Source organism: Exophiala oligosperma, assembly GCF_000835515.1.
Source record: "Exophiala oligosperma strain CBS 72588 unplaced genomic scaffold supercont1.18, whole genome shotgun sequence".
NCBI lineage: Eukaryota > Fungi > Ascomycota > Eurotiomycetes > Chaetothyriales > Herpotrichiellaceae > Exophiala > Exophiala oligosperma.
Genome location: NW_015622835.1, coordinates 114430 through 134606, shown reverse-complemented (window position 1 = coordinate 134606; position 20177 = coordinate 114430). Strand labels below are relative to the sequence as shown.

Genomic DNA, 20177 nt, shown 5'->3' with positions numbered 1-20177 from the left:
GATGTCATAATAAACTCTCGGATTGTCGGGGTGATAGGTATACTCGAATTGGGTAATGAAGCTATCTTCAGGGACCGTGGCAATTTTCAATGAAATTCCTCCGTTCGGATCCGGGTTCACTCGATAGGCCTCAATATAGGTACCAATATTTGGCGCCAGACAATTAATTGTTTCATTAGGGACATTTGCAACACTCCAGACATATACCTCGAAATCACACTGATTCTCGACGGCAGCGGTCCCGAGGCAGGCAACGGACGAGGTGCAGACCAATGTCACAGCAAGGACGAGCCGTCTCAATCCAGCCATGTCGAAGGCTAAGAGATTTCTGTGGACCTGTTGACAAGGCTGAGTCTAACTGACAAAGATGTGTTGCTGCAGGGCCCCTTATTACAGTACTGCATTAAAGAAGCAGTATAATATCATTACAAGACACCAGCCTTTAATACTCAGGTAAAATCATTGAGGCTGACAGCGCCCAGAAACGGCCCTTGAGCCATGGGAGTACATGAAAGATTGAGGGAGCCGAATCGAGCAGAGAGCCGGTAATGGTTCCTTTTCCATGCCGCTGAGCTTTCGGAGAGTGATCAATGCGACATGATGCGTGTGCTCGGAGGGTGATGCCAACGTGAGCCTTACATACTATCACTTGGAACGCAACAGTGTTCCCAATTCATTGGTTTTTGGGGTTGAAATAGTGCAAAAGAACACGTATGAAGTTACTGGATTTCTATGTAGGAGGATTTAGTTCTAGGCCAAGGGGCTCCTCCTGAATGCTCGAAGCGAAGCCCTTGAGCAATAGAAAGATCGTGTCTATGACTTCCCTACACTTAACGGCATCATCATTCGATTTCTTCGCCTCTGCTTTCCATTTCTGGATATACTCTTCAAGCTTTCGACAATCCTCTTGGGCCTCTTTCACGGCGATCGTCATTCGAGCCGCCTCCTCTTCTGCCTTCTGTCTCACTTCCGACTCTAGGCTGGCTAGCTTTTTCCACTCGTTCAGCTCACGGGCTAAACTCTCCCCAGTTTCCTCAAGCTCGTTGATCCTTGCCGTGAAACTCACATCTGATTTCACGAAATAACCCTGCTTTTCACGTATTCAGTCAGCCTGATGGCATGGGTGAACGAATCCACAACAGTAGTATCTACCTGCACATTTCCTGGGAGGATCGTCCGAGATGACTTTCTGGAAGGTTTCCAAGTTGCGGCGACACAGTTATCGTCTATACGCTCACATAATGTTTGGAGCGACTTAATGGAGAAATCACTCAGATTCTTTGCAAAGAGGTGCCTTATTGCTTCGGTTTTTTCCCATGTATAAGGGTCGTCGTCGCTTGTTTTGAGTCGTACCTGAGAGGGATCGACCGTAATTCCAAGTCTGCTGTCTAGAGAGAGTCGTTGTCAGAAATGGGTCGAACACATGATGGTGAATCTTACGGATATTCGCCGCTAATTTTTCTCGACATTTCCGATTCCACTCCGTTCGCTTTTGGTTCTTGGCCGGATGCTTGGCCATCCGTGGAACATAATCCCTTCTACCTGTGTCCTTTCTGCCCTTCAAAATATCTATATTTTCTTAATGTATGACTTCGGAAAGGTCTACGGTAGGACTGAAAATCAAAAGCCGTTTCTGCGAGCAGTAAATAATTAAACTACCTCAGGGTAAAGACAGAATCTTTTCGGGTTCCCTTTTGGATAATCTACCCTTTTCAGCCCCTCAGCTCAGGCTAGCTAACACTTGGAGTCCCAAAGCGGCGCCTTCGAGCTTCCCCAAGAATTTAGTAAACCACTGTGATTAAGTACAGGACAATGAAGCAACAAAAAATCTTCGGGTGAGTCGTTAAGCTATTCTACATAGAACAGATAATTCCTTGGAATTTATGTGGTTTCAATATTCTTCATTCTTTTGATAATTCCTTAAGTGGAACAGGGGTTTCCTAGTACAGTATTAAGGATCAGTTATGATCGAAGTCGTCAAGAATTTAAGAACAACAGATAACGAGTGTCACACCTAGCTATCGCCAGTTAAACACAGCCTCTGACTCTGATCCGCGAGAGATTGAGCTGATCTACAGAAGTTCTTCACACCACCGAGATACAGTAACCAATCTTGAAACGATAGTCATGCACAGGCTCTAACTTTGCATTAGGGCTTCTACAGCATTCATCTAATACCTGATTTTGCTTCCACTGCCCAGGACCTAGATATTATCCCCCTCTTCTCATTCATCTGAGCTCATGTATCTCAGAGAATGGATTATATCAGGAGCAGAACCGAAAAGGCGACAACTGCTCCATGTCAAGGCCAAGATGGGCGTCACAAACGACCTCTGATAAGGTATAAGACCGGCGCGAGAACTGTCACATGGCGGGAGATACCTGATTGGCATCTCGATAACAAGTATATTCTAGGTGGCTATCGACAAGAGCAAGCAGATTACCTGAGTATTCTTACCAGTCTGTCATTTTTACACAACGAGACTGGTAACGTGTACACTCATTTAATCGGGGCCATCGTTTTACCACCCGTCGCCACGATGTTCCTGCGTCACCTAGGCCAATCCCAGAGTCTTAATGTCTCGACCATGGACTATGCTATCTTTGGCACTTACTTTGGGAGTGCCGAGATCTGTTTAATTCTAAGCACGATATATCACTTAACGCTATCTCATTCTTATTGCACAGAACAATTCTGGCAGGGAATGGATTTGGTCGGAATTGTCATCATGACAGTTGGCACATTTTATTCTGGAATCTATTATGTTATGCTTTGTGAAGCGAACTTACGAAGGCTACACTGGGCTATTGTTTGTTTCTCTGAGCTATTGTCGTCGACATGCTAATATAATTTTCAGATTCTTATCACAGGTGCTTTCACCGCTACTGTAACTTCGAACCCTTTGCTCAGGACGCCGCGTTGGCGGAAAGTAAAAGTGAGCACGTTCATCGTATTTGGCGCTTCATCCTCCATTCCTCTTCTCCATGGAGTGCAACGATACGGGCTCGAATATATGATCCAATGTGCCGGATTGAAATGGTACCTGCTCGAGCTTACTTTCTATGGCTCTGGAGTTTGATTGTACGCCGTACGTCTACGCATTTATCGTGTCATTTCTTTAATTATTGAAAATCATGTTACAGTCTCGCCTGCCGGAGCGTTTGGCACCGGGTACATTTGACATTTGGGCAAGCTCGCACCAGATTTTTCATATTTCCATCTTGTGTGCAATGTACACACACGTGGTCGCTCTCATACAAGGCTTCACGACGAGTCATACACTAGATGTGTGCCAGCTTCTGGGCGTCAGCCGAGCAAATTGAAGCGGACTGGCTACTCTAGCGTCTTGCCTAGAAAGGGATGTTTGCTAGAGAATAACAGAGGGACATGTGAGGACGAAACATCTCCTGAATGAGGAGGAGGAACTTAGGCTCCTTTCGCCTGTACAATAGGTGCAACTAAACTCCCTAGTTATCGAGGTCAGACTGGACAATTCATCCTGTTTAGCCCCGACTACTGCCCATTCCTGCAAGCCGTCTAACATTTAGCTGCCATGGTGGTATCACGTGATTCTGCTCAAGGGTGTTTTGTGATCATTGATAGAGAGCTTGCCTAATCACGACGTGCAACTCCTCATTATCGTCTTCGCCTATTGTTGTACTGAGAAGAGGTCGAGGATGGTTTTGCTTTTGTCCGTTCTTGATGTTTTGAGGGTATAAAGGGAAGGTCTCCCCACGGCTCTGATCTTCGTTCTCTTTCTTTTTTGCCGATCCCTACCGTCGCACCAGTGCCTTCAGACGTGACCGAAATGCAACCAACTCTCAAACTCGATCATTTTCTCAATGACGATGATTGTGACATTCAGGTCGGATCTGGCTCGGTTGTGGACGCTGCTCTTGATATGAGAAAGAAGTTCTCTTCGGTATTGAGCCAGGCACGACATCGCAAGCCAAACAAGCTGAACTTAAATATGAACGACAGCAACCGGACCTTCGAGCTATCAGCGAGACTAATTGAAACAAGCTCAGACAACAAGTCAGCAGCTTGCGACAGTGTAAAGATGATTACAGATCGCTACGTCTTCAGGATAAAGCAATGGCCAGTCATCTGGGCGCGAAAGGAATTGGAGAAGGTCGATCATCCTCGGTGCACCATCTGTACGGTGGCATTCAGGAATAACATCCTTCCCGGTGGTCACACATCCTGGAGAGAATGCTTGGATTTCTGGCTCGGCCAAGGCAACAGCTGTCCGTGGTGCAAGCGAAGCTTTGAAGCAGGCGATATCCGAGATGTCTACCTTTAGCAGTCTTTCCTCCTCCTCCGGAGGTAGTCTCAATAACACCGACCAAAGTGAATCCCGGAATCTCTGTCACGAACGTCTCGATGGACGCGGGAAATGAGCTTTCGGACGATCTCTCCATCGAGACGTTACGCGCGCTGTATGAGCGCGACACAACGACCCCGGTGGCGGTAGTGCGATCTGTCTACGAGAGAATCGCCGCATACCCGGACAAGGCAGTCTGGATCACGCTTCTGCCGCAAGAGGAGGCGATCAGAAGGGCGGAGGAGCTTCAAAAACAATTGGCCGTATCCTAGTGAGAGTCCGGATGCCCTTGGAGAGGATGGTGACGTGACGGATGTTATCTCGCTGCCTAGCGACAGTGAGTAGAAGGCTCTCTCATGCTCGAGAGTCACAGTATAGTGAGTGTCAAAGCCAGGAGGGCAGCAGACGAAGATGATAGGAAGTCAACGGATGTTTCCCTTATCATTATGGTAGTGAAGCACGGTGCTATCCTGCAAGCGAGACGATAAGGCATTCAATATATTGGTGATAGCCTCAAGGTGGTAGCAGGGATGATTGGACTGTGCGCGACAATAACCAAGGAGGATTCGCAGAATCGTTATCGAGCAATGGAGTTCATTGGTCACAAACAAAGCCGACAACGCGCTTTTCAGATCCTTTCCCAAACCAGAAGGACGACGAGACCAAAAGGGTACGTTCAGGCCTCTCAGTAGGATAGTGACGGGACCCATCCTGCCTTATTCTCCTATAAGAAGGATGTCTCTTTTCGTCTCTTGCTGGAAGGCTTTGCTATAAAAGCAACTCGCTCCCTCACGATGACTATCAGGCAAGTCGGATTCGCGGACGGAGAAGAGCCCCTGGAAGGGCTCAATTCCGCCCGTTCAACCCTGCGATTGGAGCAGATTGCAGGCCTCCGGGCACGCGGCATCGCAGATCACATTGGACTGCCGCAGTTGGTCGTCAGTGGGGACCAGTCTACAGGGAAAAGCTCCTTGCTGGAAGGTATAACGGGCATTCCTTTCCCAAGGCAGGACGGCTTATGCACCCGGTTCCCGACAGAGATTCTGCTGGAACACACCTCTAAGGGTGACCCCATCATCAATGCGTCCGTTATACCATCAGCCGATCGCACAGATGAGGAGAAACAAAGAGTTGTCCGCTTCCATCGCCGCTTGTCCAGCTTCGAAGATCTGCCGGTGGTTATCGAGGACGTCAGTCGACTTTTGGGCATCAGGGGAGCCCAGAGCGAAGATGGACCAGCATTTGCTTCTGATGTGCTTCGCATCGAGGTCCGTGGCCCTGTCGGCTTGCATCTGAGCATCGTTGATGTACCAGGCTTGATCTCTGTTTCCAACGAGGAGCAGACCGAGGACGACGTAGAAATGGTCCACAGGATCGTGGACGGCTATATTTCCGATCCGCGGACTATTATCCTCGCAGTTGTCCAGGCAGGAAATGATATCGCCAACCAACCCATTATCAAAAAATCTCGCACGTTCGATAAAGAGGGGGAAAGGACGGTGGGCATCATCACGAAACCAGATTTGATCAACCAAGGTTCAGAGAAGCGTATTGCGCTGCTGGCATCAAACAAAGATACTACGAAACTGAAGCTGGGGTTCTTCTTGGTGAAAAATCCGGCCCCGAATGAGCTGACGAAAGGCATTACACCTGAACAGAGACAAAAAGATGAGATCCAGTACTTTCACACTCCTCCATGGAAAGAGCAATTCCTCGATCCCGCACGATTGGGTATCGTTGCGTTGCGAACATATCTACAACAACTTCTCGACCGACACATCGAGAAAGAACTACCTAAAGTTCGACACGATGTGCAAGAGCTGCTTCAGAAGACTGAAGCTGATCTAGCGACCATGGGAGAGGAACGTGACAGCGCTTCGAAAATGCGCATGTTTTTGACTCGCTTGACCATGGCATTTAACCAGCTCGTCACATCCGCACTAAACGGGACGTACGACGATGTCGATATAGTATTCTTCAATCTCTACGAGAAACACAGGCCTCGTCGCTTGCGGGCTACTATTCAGAACTTGAACACCAAGTTCGCCGACACGATGAGAGAGCGTGGGGCAAAGCGGCGGGTTGTCACTGACGTGGAGGACGACCTTTCCGAGGCGGAATCTAATGAGGACAACGCCGGTCAGATGCTGGTGTCAGAGAAGGACATGAAACGATGGGTCGCCGAGGTTAATACCACACCATCTCGGGTCTGATAAATGCAGCTGACTGTCTACAGGTTTACCGAAACAGTCGCGGGAAAGAACTCCCAGGGACGTACAGCCACATCCTCCTCGCGGAGTTATTTCACGAGCACTCTTCTCGCTGGATAGAGATCGCAAAGGACCACGTGCAGACGATTGAGGGTGTCGTCTATGGATTTGTGGACGCCGCGATCTACCACACTTGCCCTGACAAGAACGTCGCTGACGAAGTCATGGAATTGGTCAGGACGAGACTTCAGGAGAACATGAGCAATGCGACAGAAGAGCTGCAGAAGCTGTGGCAGGATGAACAGTATCAGCCCATCACGTATAATCACTACTTTACCGACAATATCCAGAAATCCCGGGAGCAGATCACCAAGAATGCTCTCAAAGATGCGGTGGTCGAGACCAAAGAACACGACTGGCACGGAAAAATGCACATCAGTAATGTCCAGCTGGAAATGGACCGGTTCATCGCGTGTTTACAACAACGGGTCCAGGTCAATATGACCGAACAAGCATGTGATGAGGCACTGTGGGGACTACGAGCTTACTATAAGGTACGGTACAAATGCCACGACTCTGAATACTCCTGACTAATTCAATCAGGTGGCCCTCAAGACCTTCGTCGACAACGTTTGTAGGCAAGTAATAGAGCGTCACATAACTCGCCCACTTGCATCGATCTACTCTGCCGAGACTGTGGCAGGACTCTCCGACGAAGAATTAGCCAGGATCGCTGGTGAGACGCCTCAAAGATCAGCGAAGAGAAAGCAACTGGAAGATTTGCGACGGAATTTGGAGTCTAGTCTCGTGGATCTCCGCCGCACATCTACGATTCCCTGATTATGGATTAGGATTGTTGGTTCTGCTCAGCCAGTTGGGGGAGTGTGAAAGTGCTGGATCTCGTCCTTTTGTCTCTGTTCAGGTGTCACGCTTTTGTCTCTTCAAGGGCCTGGGGCTTCCCAACAGAACTCCCCATCAAATCTGGTGTCCTTTCAACAAGGGCCATTGTCATCATGAACACGATTGAGTATTTAAATCAATTTTCAATGCCTTTGAAACTATGTCTCGTTTCGGCTCAACGGTGACCGATAGCCTGCGCCAATGATTTAGGCTACCGTAGCTGGCCCGCGAGCAGTTGGAGACCCTCGGGCGACTTTGGCAGGTCATTGAGGTTGACAAGGTGTATTTCGCTTCTCGATGCATGTTCTCGAAGAGTTTCTGCCCCTTTTGAATTGCCGTAGGCATAGGGCACAGTGGTATGTGTCTTCTGATACCTTGTATACAAACGACTCTTGGCGGGCGACCGCAGCTATCTTCAGCTTCCCCGCGGCTGACGAGATGTCGCGTTCCAGGAAGGAGATCGATGTCGTGCGGTGAAGCTTCTGGGTCGAAGCGCTTTGCAGTGTGGGCACTCCGAACCTTGAACTTGAATGGCTCAGCAGAGCTAGTGGTGGCTACTGTTAGACCTACCGCATCCGGGCCCAGTGAAGCGTAGACTGCGGCGAGCAGTCTGAAAGCCGGGTCACCAGGAATGTCGACTTCCATTCTCCAGTTGCAGGGTTGCTTTTAGTGAGACGGGCTCTGCCTGGCTATCACGGCGAACCAGCTCTGAGCACCCGAAGTAAGGTCACGTGTCGTTGAGACCAATTGGGGGGCTTTGGGATACTAGTGGCTTTTTAGGCTTCGAGATTTACACTTGTGTATGCAAAGGGCTCGTTGGCAAAGGTCTCGGCGCCTGGTCAGGATCCTAAGATGGCGCATAAACTTCAGGTATCTCAAACACTCTTCATCCCAGTGCTCATCTACTGCATCACTTGTGATCGACAAGTGGGTGGGCCACGCGTACAGTGGAAACGTCAGACTCCGAGCACAGGCCCGTTTATTGCTGGCGTTTACGAACTTCGTCTGGTTGGTCTGAGGGCACTCCTCAACGGAGCATTGTTGCCATATAGGTGAAAGACCTAAGCGCCTGGCCCAGGTGACATGTTGATACTGTATCACACGGAGAGGCTCGCCTGAAGTGACGAGATCTCCTCTGATTGGTCTGATAGCACTCCTGTCTGGCATCATCGCCAAAGAGGAGGGGCGCTACAAGAGCTGCTCCCTCTGGTCGAAAGCCTCGAGACTACGATCGGCCAAAAGAACCGCTACGTAGCCCGGGCCTAGGCAGGATAGAGGAGTATAGTTCGAGCTGCCGAGCAGTCCCACGTGATTGTGTACTGAACTATTGTATTCGACCACCATCAGGAGCAAGTTTTACTACTCTCAATCTCCCAGTACAGCGCCACCAACGCCAATGCGAAGCATCCAAAGGGTCCAAGCCACACTCCATTCTCGAAAAATGAACTTGGCCAAAATCACCACTAATAAAATCAACACTGCGGTCAATGCGAAGGCGCCAGGTTGCGATGTCAAATAATCGTCCAACCAGAGCGCCTCAAAATCCAGTTCACCTAGACGAGGGCAATGCCATTCGTCAAGTTTGGATAGTATGTCTCTATAGGTCTCGGTCAGCCTCTTTACATTGCTCCAGGTGCTGCTTACTTATGACTCTTTATCAGATTCCTATCCTCGAATAAATAATTTCCTCTAGCAAGGTTTGGATCAGAGAACACAAGTGGTAAAAATCTCAACATGTTATGACCCAGGAGGTGCCTCCGTGCAGCGAACATCTCCCGCTCAGGGCATTCGATGAACTCCGCTTGCTTGCTAACACAGTCGGAGCCGCAATCAGTGCTGCCTATGGACGAATCGTACTTGCAGGCGGGCTCTTGGGGCTGATATTCAGCAATTGTAGTCTCATGGCGCAGCTTTTCGTCGCTCAACTTTACCGAAAAAAATGCTACGGATCTTAGATTGTACTTTCTGGGACGAAAGGGTCCCGCAATCGACACCTGCCAAGGTCAGCCTACGCCACATTGATATCTCACGGCGACTGCTTCGGCGTACCCGTACGACCTCAATCTGTCAAACGTTTAGGAAAGGTATATATCGTCTCCACTTTCCTCGGCTTTTGTATCATTCTTGACGAATCAACTGCCAAATTGTAACATCATCCACCGAGTTGGGGATCCTAGCAGCCACTATCTCGCAGTGACTGCTTCGCCCCCAGCAAAGGAAGATATGAGAACTATCTGCATTCGACTCACTCAAAATTGGGGCAATTAGAGACATCAGCTCTTCTCTGCGGTTTGAATGCATTAAGCCCAGGTCGAGTTCTGGTAGATTACACCGTCTTTTCACATGAGATGTTTGAGACATTGTAGCTTCGTTTGTTGTTCCTAGAACAGGAGGCTGTTCGAAAGATGCAGGATCAGCTGCTGCTGAAACCACTTTCGCATGGACGCGATGGTCTTGCACGACGCGCCTAACCGGTAGATCTGTGATACAATGTGGCAGAATAGGAGTCGGATGAGGACGAGGCCGGAATTTGCTAACGAGTCTATTTGTGTCAATATTGTCTCTTGCTTCGTATAGCGTCCGGTATGGTCGATCCTGACGAGGTTGATCCGGCGTGCATCTGACAAGAGAATCGGGGCTCGGTAAATGTGATGAGCTGTTCGATGGTCGCAGAGAAGCCTTTCTTGGCTTCTGAGGTTCCTGACGTTTTCTGGTTTCTAGTGAACTCATTACGGTGATATTACGTGGCGATGATTATAGTGTACGGGCAGCCCTCCATATTATATGTAGTACTGCTAATGCCAATAAACGATGCTCTAGCAGCTGAGTTGCTGTAGCGCCCATCCGCACGGCGTAGGCCATACAGGAAGTGCCACTTTAAAGGGTCGTGGCTGCACTGTCCAATGAAACACATTTTTTTCTCGCACCGGTTACACCGGTTATGCCTTGTCGTCAACCCGAACTAATAAATCTTTCTACGTGTTGAAGCCGCGGGGCTCTGGTTGGCTCAATGATCATGCTAAGAGAGTGCGTGTCGGCAGAATTGGGTATCTGGGATATTGGGACCATTGATAGAGCTCTCCATACCTTCTCGTGCTCCCAGCACCTTTCCAAAGCCCCGTCTGACGGGGGAGATTGACAGCAAGGCTGAGTGGCTCCAGTACTACACTAAGGAGTGCACTGCCACAAGCTTTCAATGAGTCTGTAAGGTGGTGAGATCCATCGCTAGCGCATAGAAGGAGAACAAGAAGCAAAATCAGATTTTTGACATCCTATGGGAACGTAGCTTGTGTTGATGGCGCACTAACAAGTCTTGAGGATTTGAAGAAGCACTTCCTTCTCTAGGGTAATTCTGAGAAGGGAGTTTTGTTGCGACATAAGGCTCAACCAACTATCATGACATTCCTGAAAGTCTCATGGAATCATTCCGCATGCTTGGAAATTGTAGGTAAGCTTCTAGTATGTCGCTTCGAGGTATGTACATATGTGTCTGCTTCCTTACGGAAGTGGGAAGGCAGAATAATCCGAATCAGAAGAATGTATTCTTCCACTGCCATAATTCACGACAAATACAAGGGCCATTTAACATTGGTATACAGTATATATCCACTCCCCGATCGTTGATGAAAGCAGCATTTACGAAAACGAAGCAGATATCGATTTGCTAGAGCAAAGCTCGCACAGTATCCGAGACTTCACTTCTTTTGCACCCGAGATATTTATTCCATCTGCTCATCCAAGATATCTGTAAAAACTGTACTAGAGGCTTCGACAGCTATCTAATTAGCGTCAACGAGAGGATAACTTCCATACCCCGTCCTGAGTTCACTTTCTTCCGGCAGCTAAATTGATGGCCAGCATTAATTCGACCCTTCTAGCCACACTCCCTTTTGAAGCATCTGCATACCACCACCATGAAGAGGTTTACCGCCTTGAACCCAACCCAGTCTAAGCCAAATCTTCAAGTCTTGCAAATTCAAACCATCCGCAAAGAACCTATTAAGTATATCGAGGGTGCAATGCATCCACCAGTAGTACCTAGACTTGATTTCGTTATCTGAACTTAAATGTTCTCTTGCATAACTCACTAACAGCCGGGCCCTTTGTCAGTAGGTACCTCGTGGTACCGGATTCGACGAGTTGATCTAACCACGTACCAACATAAATATCTTGTTTCGTTAATATTGGTCAACTTTTATAACAACCTTGCAATGTACCGTTATGAAATGTGGACGGCCGCTCGTTACACACGACTATGGTCTTGCCGTGTGGGTCGGCTTCCTTTAGCTCGATGAACACCCATCCTCGTATTACACGTCTTCAGAACCAGGGCCTAAGCATTGGACTCTGTAGCTTGAGACTCGGGTTGCAAGGCCGCGAGGTAGCAGGAGACGACTTTTGCAGATCGAATATGAAAGAAACGCTGAATGGGCTGGATAGACAGCGTTGTGGAGTGGTAATGTCTAAGAGCAAGAAGACTATTGACTGGATAGATGTGGTGATGAGTCATGACGTGCAATAGAAGGAACACAATACCAACGACGAGTCAGTGTTACAGTAAGTTGATGGTTGAACGGAACCAGTATCCATGGTGTAGTTGCTACAATATGTATCAATTGCACATGTCGTCGAGTTTGCAGCTCTGTACCCTATAAGTAGAGTACGGAACACCATAACGCGGGGACATCACCTGATAATTACCTGTCTTGGTGGCTGAGGAGTAAACACATGATAGCTTGATAAGCAGTGGCCACGTAGTTTAAAACACTGGTTTGCCTTGGGATTGTAGTCAGCAACTGCAATTGGTAGGGCCAAGGAGCAATTTTAGCGAATAGTGATAAGGGTTAGTAGTAATAATAAGTATCTACGGAGTACGGAGTATCGCTGCTCATATTCATGTTGAGAAGGAGCGGCTCTATTCGCTGAGAAGCTGTGTGATACAAGTGACATATTGCCTAACCTGGGCACTCGAGACACGAGCAGGGCACTACTTCGTACATCTATAACTACATGATGTCAGAAAGATGACCACTCCGACTATAAATAGGTTCTGCAGTCTAAGGTTAGAGCATTACCTGCCTAACCTCGTAGACCGCTTCTCGGTATGACAGCTACAACAACCCGTGCAGCATAGCATGAACACATTTCAAACGCCACAGTCCCGAAGGGTATGTCTACCGAAATGGCATCGGCCTCTGGTCACTTACACTGCGTAGTTGCCCACAGTCTAGTGCTTTGCACAACGCACCATTACCGTACCTCAGTAAGTGAACATGATTTTCTCATACTGCGGGAAAAGTTCACACGGATACTCACCCTTTCTATGGTCGCTCTACCAAATACACTTGGTTATCTCGTGAAATAGTACAAGGGTCGAGGCAAATTCTTAACATTATAAGACGCGATTGAGGGAGTGAGTCAAAGAGTATCCGGGTTCAATGCGCGCTACTTATTCTCCTATTTGCTTATCTACATTTCACATAGCTCCTAGTCTAGCGAAAGGGTTCACGAGCGTTTCGGGCAGGGACATTTGGTGATTGGTCGTTCAAACAAAGCCCATAATCACATTCGCCTATTTGGCAAACGCAATGTACTCCTCGGACATTCTTTTCCTCTGCACCAAAACTCTGTGTATTGCTAGATACATAACAGAGACAGGCCGATTTCTGGGGTCATTGTCGCGAGTGTCGGCGAAGCATTTGAATTTCGGCAAGGTTTGCATATATATTATGGTCGACCAGTATTCACTTTGCGATTTAAGGGTTTAATAATATCCCATGTGGTGGGTTTGCTACGCTTGATACAGTCGGGCGCAATAGTGAGAGGAGGATATAGCTAGGCACCGAGAGCTTGTCCAGAGCCTCATCCCCGTAGATACTTTTCTGCTACTGCTCACTCAGCGATGTCTCAAAGATATTGGGATCCATACTAGATCTTCGTCTGGCCCTCGTCACCAAGGTATTGAAGAGACGATAATGATCGCTGATATAGAAGTCGTGGAGGAGGAGGTTGCCCATAGGCCTGCGGAAGTTATCTACAACAACAAAACACTCGGGGGAACACTATCAGCCATCAGGACAACTAGGACCATCAGGATCCATGATGACGCAACAAGCGCATAGTTTACGTGGTAAGTTGTCATTGGCCTGGCCTGCACATGCAGCCTCCTGGAATTGACAGTTAGCTTATAACCCAAAGGCATACCAAGGCAGCAGAGCTCGCCAACCATGTCTGGACAAGAACACAAGACAAAATTTTGTCACAGGGATTCATTTATTTTGGTCTCACTAGCCATAAAGATGCCTAATTCAACCGGCCAGGTCTACCTCGAAATTATTGGGCCGTAAATTCCTTGCATGATGCCGGAAGAAGCTGCACCACACCAGCCAGGATTTACAGTAGCTACCCTCTGGTCCAACGTGGACGGTCACTATTGGGCGAAGTGAGTCCACTGGTTGAGGGCAGACGTTGGTGAAGCCATCAATAGCGTCTCTCCTACCTATTTATTGTTGAACAATATCTTCGTTCTTACTGCTGTCCACTCTCCTTAAGTGTTGATCGCGGTAAAAGCATACTCGTTAGGACCACCGATAAATTGAACAACGAAAATGGACATGACAACGTGGTGCAAGCACGAGCTTTTAAAAGGGCTTTCAAGGTAAATGCCACTTAAGAAGCAGTACGACATTTGCTGACGAATATAGTGTCTTAGATTCCGGAAATTTCACTGACCTTACTATCAGCACAAACTCGAAACAGTATCGAGTTCATCGTGTCATCGTCTGTTGCCAGTCTAATGTTCTGTCTCGCATGTGTTTGTCACCTTTCAAGGTATGCCGAGCTTTAAGATTAGCGAAGGGAAATGGGACTGATCAAAGATTCAGGAAGGACAAACTCAGACGATTGAACTACTGGATGACTGCGCAGAAGCCGTGGAGTGTATGATCCGCTTCATGTACATTCTCGATTACAATTTGGATATTATATTTGGCCGATGTGGGCAAACCACAGCGGTAGAAGCAGCCGAGAACGTTCAATCTGATCCCAAAATTGACAGTAATCACAACCCTGCTGACGCAGTGAGTGAGATTCTTCTAGCTGAAAGACCGGATTATATTGCAATAAAAGATTCAGCGGGTGGGTTGCGAGGCGATGAGAAAAACGATGAAGTCGGAAATGGAGTCATCGACGAATTGAAACTACACTGTCGGGTGTATACACTAGCAGAAAAATATGCCATCAAGGCACTTATGTTCCTATCTCGGGAAAAGTTTCAGAAAGCTCTCGAGCGGGTCGATGTCAGCACCCGTCTATTCGAGGTGGTGGATGAGATTTATTCGTCCACACCAGACAGAGAGCGTGGCCTGCGAGACATTATTGTCTCCAAAGTCTATTCAGAAATTCAGTACTGGCTACCACAAACAGAGTTTCATCAGGCTCTGGTTGGAATGAGTTCCTTCTGTGTTGACCTCTTGAAAGAAACGGTGTGCGAAGACCAGAAGGGCTACGAGCAGGCAATAAGGGATCTGCAAAATCCCGGGTGTTGCAGCCAGTGTCAGGAACCACTTGTCCTCAGACGTAAAAACTCCCGACGCAAGAATGTGCACCTTGAAAAGATTTGTGCCAGGTGCGAATATTGGCATTAACGCGATAGTAAGCCGGTACAGTGTAAATCAAAGATCCAACGTTCAGTGAAGTGACTTCCTTGGGCCTTTTCCATTCTGTTGCTTCAGTGTTAATACTGCTTTCTTTGTCTCACGGCGCTTACTTCTCCTTTCGGCGACTTTGGCTCTGCGACGGCCTTCTGGAATTTTGACGCGCAGCGTAATCTTGGACGAACCGACTCGCAGTTGTATGTGAGTGGTATTGCCGGCGGTGAGAGCAACTTCTGTTGCGGAAGGGGTTGTTTCGAGAGACCCAGCAGACCCAGCAGACAGTCTCTCTAAGGGTGCGGATGGCATCGGCTAAAGTAAGTGAAAGCGCCGTATGGAAGCTCAACTGCAGCGCCCATCGTGCGCGTGGTATCGTCACTTGGTGCTTCCACGGCTCGCAGCACCCTCCAGGGTGTCAGTCTGTCCGTGTGTCTCACATATATTGGGTCAATTCGGACTCGGAAGACGATAGCATCACTCTTGAAACCAAGGGTGCTTCAACAATTCCTCCGCAGTGGGTCTTTGCATGGGCTCATACTTCAGAATACTTCGAATGAGAGATGTAATGACTCCTGCCTCCACATCATCAATATCGTTCGGCTTCTGCTCCTCGAATCGAACCTCCAAAGGGTCATCGATATAGGGCTCGTCTCGATCATCAGGACGTGGGCCCAGCCTTTCCCGTTCGGTGCCGAAATAGATTTTAGCTCGCGGCCACCTTTCCTGAAGCCAGGAATCTGGAAGGGGCTCTAGGATGTCATTCATCTGGAGAAGATGTTCATCATCGGTCGTCTTTCGGTCGTCTTCAAAGAGCACCATGACGGAAAATAGTGGAACTCCTGTCAGCATTTCAAAGATGAGACAGCCAAAACTCCAGATGTCAATGCTTGAATCGATCGTTCCACCCAGAATCAACTCTGGAGATCTAAGGGCAGTGGGGATGACGGTTGAATCGGGAGGTTCTTGAGCCCAAAATGCTAATACAAAAATTAGATTTCCGAAAGATCCAGAGGGGAAAACAGACAAAGTTCTTACCAGCGCCGAAATCCGATATCTTAATGTGCATCTCTCGACCAAGTTTGGCGTATCTGACAAGTGACTGGCCTAGAAAAAGGTAACGAGGAGCCCATTTATCCTCTAGCCCGTCAAGTCGGCGAACGGCCTCAGGTGCCGGGTTTCTCCCTCGACCTGACAGATCTTGTCGCAAGTCCCCTTCACTCAGCTGATCAATATTTGAAATAGTAGAAAGGAGATTCCCAGGCTGCAAATCAGCGTGAACAATGCCGTTCTTATGCAGAAATGTAAGCCCAAGCAACGTATGTTTTAGAATCCGCCTCGCCATAAGCTTCGGATAGCGAATGTTAACTTTCCACTCTTCCAAAGGGGTGAGTTCTTCCGCTAAGGAAGCAATGGTAGGTCCCATAGGCTCAGTCACTAGGCAAAGATGAGCGCCATTAGGTCCCAAGTGCTGGAAGGCATCCAGATTAATCAGAATGTACTGAGTTAGAGGATCTTGCGAGCAGCACTCATTGATTCTCTTCAAAATCGAGAGCTCAGTTTTAGCTTTAAGAGAAGCCTGAGCATCCATCACCTTTAACGCCACATAGCGTGAGTTACTGCAATCAATATCAGAATTAGTGTTCTCTAATTGTCGAGGTCATCGGTCGTCACAAACGTTGTGTCCCTTGCCAGCCAGACGGTTGAAAATGACCCATAGCCTAGTTTTCGGATGACCCGGTACTGCCCATCCTTAAAAGTGTCACCCAAGTTGACGGGATGGAGCCAGCCAGGTCGATATGACTCTACCCATTCACTTGGATAACCAGTGTCGTGAAATCGCCACTCGCTTTGGCTTTCCGGTAAAGTTGCCGAAGGGGTAGACGGCGTCGAAGTCATCCTTTGGGTACGAAAAGGTAGCCGGAAAGCGCTGCACAAAAACTAGTCGAAGCATCCAGCGGAAAATAAAGTCCACCTTTGGATGTGATTTACTCAACGTTTGTTCGAAAACCTGGTCAGGTGGAAGAAGTGAGAACAATTTGCCAGGTGAGCAAAGCTGGATATTATTCCCGCCAAATGCTCGGCCGTATGCTTGTTGTCCGCATTGGTACCTAGGCCACGGCAGATTTTCCCGACCTTCTACCCAGCACGATACTCATTGGTCCTTGCCCAACTCCTATTATTAGGTAGAAATAGAGGACATCCCAAATGCCCAACCGCGGTGATGGTAAATTCGAACAACTTGAAACAGCTATCAGGTCACAATACGGGACAAAGCCTATCGCTGCTGTCATTGTACAGCAAATGGGAGGATTTGAGACATTGAATCAGTCGCCTTGTAGGGTGAACCTGCATTTGCAGGAACTTTTTGCACTTGTCGCGCGGCTGCGGTGTCAAATCTATGGGTGCAGTCCACTCTTATCTTGTTTCATTAGACACCCTACCTCAGACCACAGCGCCAGGAAGGGTCGCACATCAGACCTTTCGCAGACCTCTCGCAGACCTTTCGAGGGACTATATGAACCCTGGATACCTGTTCAGAATGCCACATTTACACGAAAGGGCAAAACAGGACATTTTAACTCGACTGAAGTCGTGAAGTTCCAAACTAGTGTTAGCTTGCTACAAAACTCCGTCGCCTTTGTTGTTCATTATGCCTGCGAATCCGAACCTCACCGTGGAATGGGGAAACGCGACGTTGTTCAGAAACAAGCCTGATGCTAAGACATATATCGCCAACCTTGTCCAAACTTATCGCGACACGCCAAGTAGTGCTGCCAAAGCAATTATTCTGTAAGATGGATGTGAGAATTTTACCCGTCAAAAATTAGGTGCTAACCAATGGAAGGACCGGTCCACATAGTAGCAGATCAGATCCCAGGCCACACATCACCGTACGGTATTTGGACCGCAGAAATCAGCCACTTCCAAAAGTCACCCATGTTCACCTACCCAGAGATGCTCCGGACTACGTTACGAAGAAGTAAAGGGAACCTGTTGTATCCTGAGCTATCCGAGGAATGCCTGCATTGATCTGTCTTCGTTCTATGACTCTTCTATCCTGTACTCTCTGGACGAGAGCTTCTACATGTACAATAGTGTCCCCTGTGCTTCATTCTGTTGCAACTGGCAAGATAAACTAGATCCTACTGTCATTGATCCGTATATGGGATGGTCAATTTTCATTGCTTACTCATTGGTCTCTCCTGCTGCTCCCGTTCTCTGCACTCTACCTCATTGCGTTATCTTGCCGTATCTTGGCCATGTTAACAACTGTCATGCCATTGTCGCCCTCGGATAGGCCGAGAAGCTTTACACAACAATGGATCCCCGCCATATCGTACAATCCTAGCCTGTTTCCCCTGTCTTAAGCGTGGACTCTCGTTTCAGGGTATTCCAGGCCATTCAATCTGTTGCAGAGCTCGGAGATCGTTTGTTTAGATGTTTGCAACTTGCTCACATATACTCCGATTGTTGAATTAATTGTATGTCGAAGAAGTACTTCGACAGAGGCTCTAATATCCACATTGTTTGACCTTAGCACTTCTAGTACAGATGTGCTCAGGTTAACGTCATCATCAGCCGTGCCTTCTGCGCTATTGAACCTCTGTGGCGTGGGTGACATATCAAGCGACCTCAGGAACGTTTCTCGAGAAGTGTCACCATTGGAATTCGGGGTTGGCAAGTGAAGAGATGCAATCCTGTCCTTGCCTGCGGAAGTTTGGCCTGGCGGTGTTGCAAGCATCGAAGGCCCAGGGATTGATTCATTGTTGACAGACATAGCCTTTATGGGGGTTCGGGGAACTTGTGGGTTATGTGAGGTGCTTTTCTCTCTGGCAGCAGGTTCATCCTTCTCCCAAAGAAAGAATCGGCACTGGTCCTCGAAAGATTGCGGGCATCTCAAGACTTGATTGTGCCGGTTAGTTGTTGCGAAGGGGCGGATGAGAGTGACACACATGTTTCCCCTTTCGTAGCATCCTTCTGAGATGTCCGCCGTTTCGCAGGCACACCACAGCGTCAGAACCACTCCCCATCTCTGAACTGGCCGTCTTGGACCATGGCAGTTTGGAGAGGCTGTGGGTATATCTTTGGATTATGTTTTTACTGAGAATTTTCCAGGCGACCTGTGAGTACTGTAGGTTTTGGAAAAAGCGCAGTAAGACGACGGGCCAGCCTGCGCAGGGGTATATAAGGTAGATCCCAGCCTGGAAAGGAAGTTTCTGATTGTCGATGTCCGAGCAAAAATGAGATTGCTGTAGCTAGAGCATGTGATACCTAGAACTCGAAATTATGTGGCAAACGACTATTGGTGTATTTCATAACCGGTGTGATAAAGAATGCTTCGTCCGCTGGTTCATGCAATGAGAACTGACTAAAGTACCCCTCTGCGAATCACCTAAGTCATCACAATTTCGTTCTCCACAGTGTCTGATGCATTGTCATATGACTCCTACCTGATCAATGCCATATCTGAGCTCCTCCTCCTCCTCCTCCTCCGTCCGCCTTTCACTTCACGCGCGATTGAGCCCGAGAAATGGTGCGGCAGAACCAGGCCCTAATCAGCGCCGAGGAGAATGAATTCGTCTGCATGTCATGTGACGAACGTGAATTTGATACCGAAGAAGCATTGCTTCAGCATTGTCGAAACGCGTGATGTCATAAGAGCGAATGGTGCGAAAGGTGTCAATGGCTGTTTATCTCTTCAAAGGCATACGAACAACATATCCGTGACTCGCATAATCATTGGGTCTGTTCAAAATGCAGCGTCAACGAGCCTGAAGAAACTGACCTTCGAACCCATATGGGAACCAAGCACTCGTCCTGCTACGACTGTCAATCAGACTTTGCCAATTTAGGGAAGCATCGCGTTCAGCGGCATCATCGATTCTCAATATGCAACGAAGAATTCCAGAATGAAAATGAACTCTTAATGGTACGTGGGCAGGAAAGGTATCTCGTAGCGAGACGTACTTTACTAACACTTGCAAAGCACGCGAAATTCCACGCTCCTCGTCTGGAGAAGTGCTTTGGTTGCGACCGCAATTTCAAAAGCCCCTCCGGAATTCTCACCCACCTCGAGTCGACGCGCTGTG

General features: G+C 48.2%; 5 protein-coding genes across 5 annotated transcripts; 3 read left to right on the top strand and 2 right to left on the bottom strand.

Moving 5' to 3' along the window:
• Positions 1–3809: 3809 nt before the first annotated feature.
• On the top strand, positions 3810–4304 carry PV06_11041 (uncharacterized protein; the record flags this gene model as incomplete). Its single annotated transcript, XM_016412648.1, has 1 exon — positions 3810–4304. The coding sequence occupies one exon, from the start codon at positions 3810–3812 to the stop codon at positions 4302–4304; it is 495 nt and encodes a 164-aa protein (XP_016256961.1).
• An 815-nt stretch (positions 4305–5119) lies between these two features.
• On the top strand, positions 5120–7493 carry PV06_11040 (uncharacterized protein; the record flags this gene model as incomplete). The annotated part of the gene is made up of 3 exons (XM_016412647.1): positions 5120–6511; positions 6562–7089; positions 7139–7493. 3 exons carry the CDS (start codon positions 5120–5122, stop codon positions 7373–7375), a joined length of 2157 nt encoding a protein of 718 aa, XP_016256960.1. The 3' UTR covers positions 7376–7493.
• Positions 7494–7646: 153 nt separating this feature from the next.
• On the bottom strand, positions 7647–8080 carry PV06_11039 (uncharacterized protein; the record flags this gene model as incomplete). The annotated part of the gene is made up of 2 exons (XM_016412646.1): positions 7647–7802; positions 7871–8080. The coding sequence occupies 2 exons, from the start codon at positions 8078–8080 to the stop codon at positions 7647–7649; spliced, it is 366 nt and encodes a 121-aa protein (XP_016256959.1).
• Positions 8081–14789: 6709 nt separating this feature from the next.
• Positions 14790–17073, bottom strand: PV06_11038 (uncharacterized protein). The gene is made up of 3 exons (XM_016412645.1): positions 16763–17073; positions 16123–16703; positions 14790–16064 (listed from the first exon to the last, which is right to left on the bottom strand). Exons 1-3 carry the CDS (start codon positions 16981–16983, stop codon positions 15562–15564), a joined length of 1305 nt encoding a protein of 434 aa, XP_016256958.1. The 5' UTR covers positions 16984–17073; the 3' UTR covers positions 14790–15561.
• Positions 17074–17737: 664 nt separating this feature from the next.
• PV06_11037 (uncharacterized protein) lies at positions 17738–18071 on the top strand (the record flags this gene model as incomplete). The annotated part of the gene is made up of 2 exons (XM_016412644.1): positions 17738–17877; positions 17933–18071. The coding sequence occupies 2 exons, from the start codon at positions 17738–17740 to the stop codon at positions 18069–18071; spliced, it is 279 nt and encodes a 92-aa protein (XP_016256957.1).
• Positions 18072–20177: the final 2106 nt, after the last annotated feature.

Excerpts from the sequence above, each read along its gene's own strand:
- PV06_11038 (XM_016412645.1), bottom strand. The coding sequence starts at position 16,983 with ATGACTTCGACGCCGTCTACCCCTTCGGCAACTTTACCGGAAAGCCAA. Across the intron at positions 16,704-16,762 it reads TGGCTGGCAAGGGACACAAC|TAACTCACGCTATGTGGCGT; the intron begins GTTTGTGACGAC and ends TATTGATTGCAG. Across the intron at positions 16,065-16,122 it reads GATATCGGATTTCGGCGCTG|CATTTTGGGCTCAAGAACCT; the intron begins GTAAGAACTTTG and ends TTTTTGTATTAG.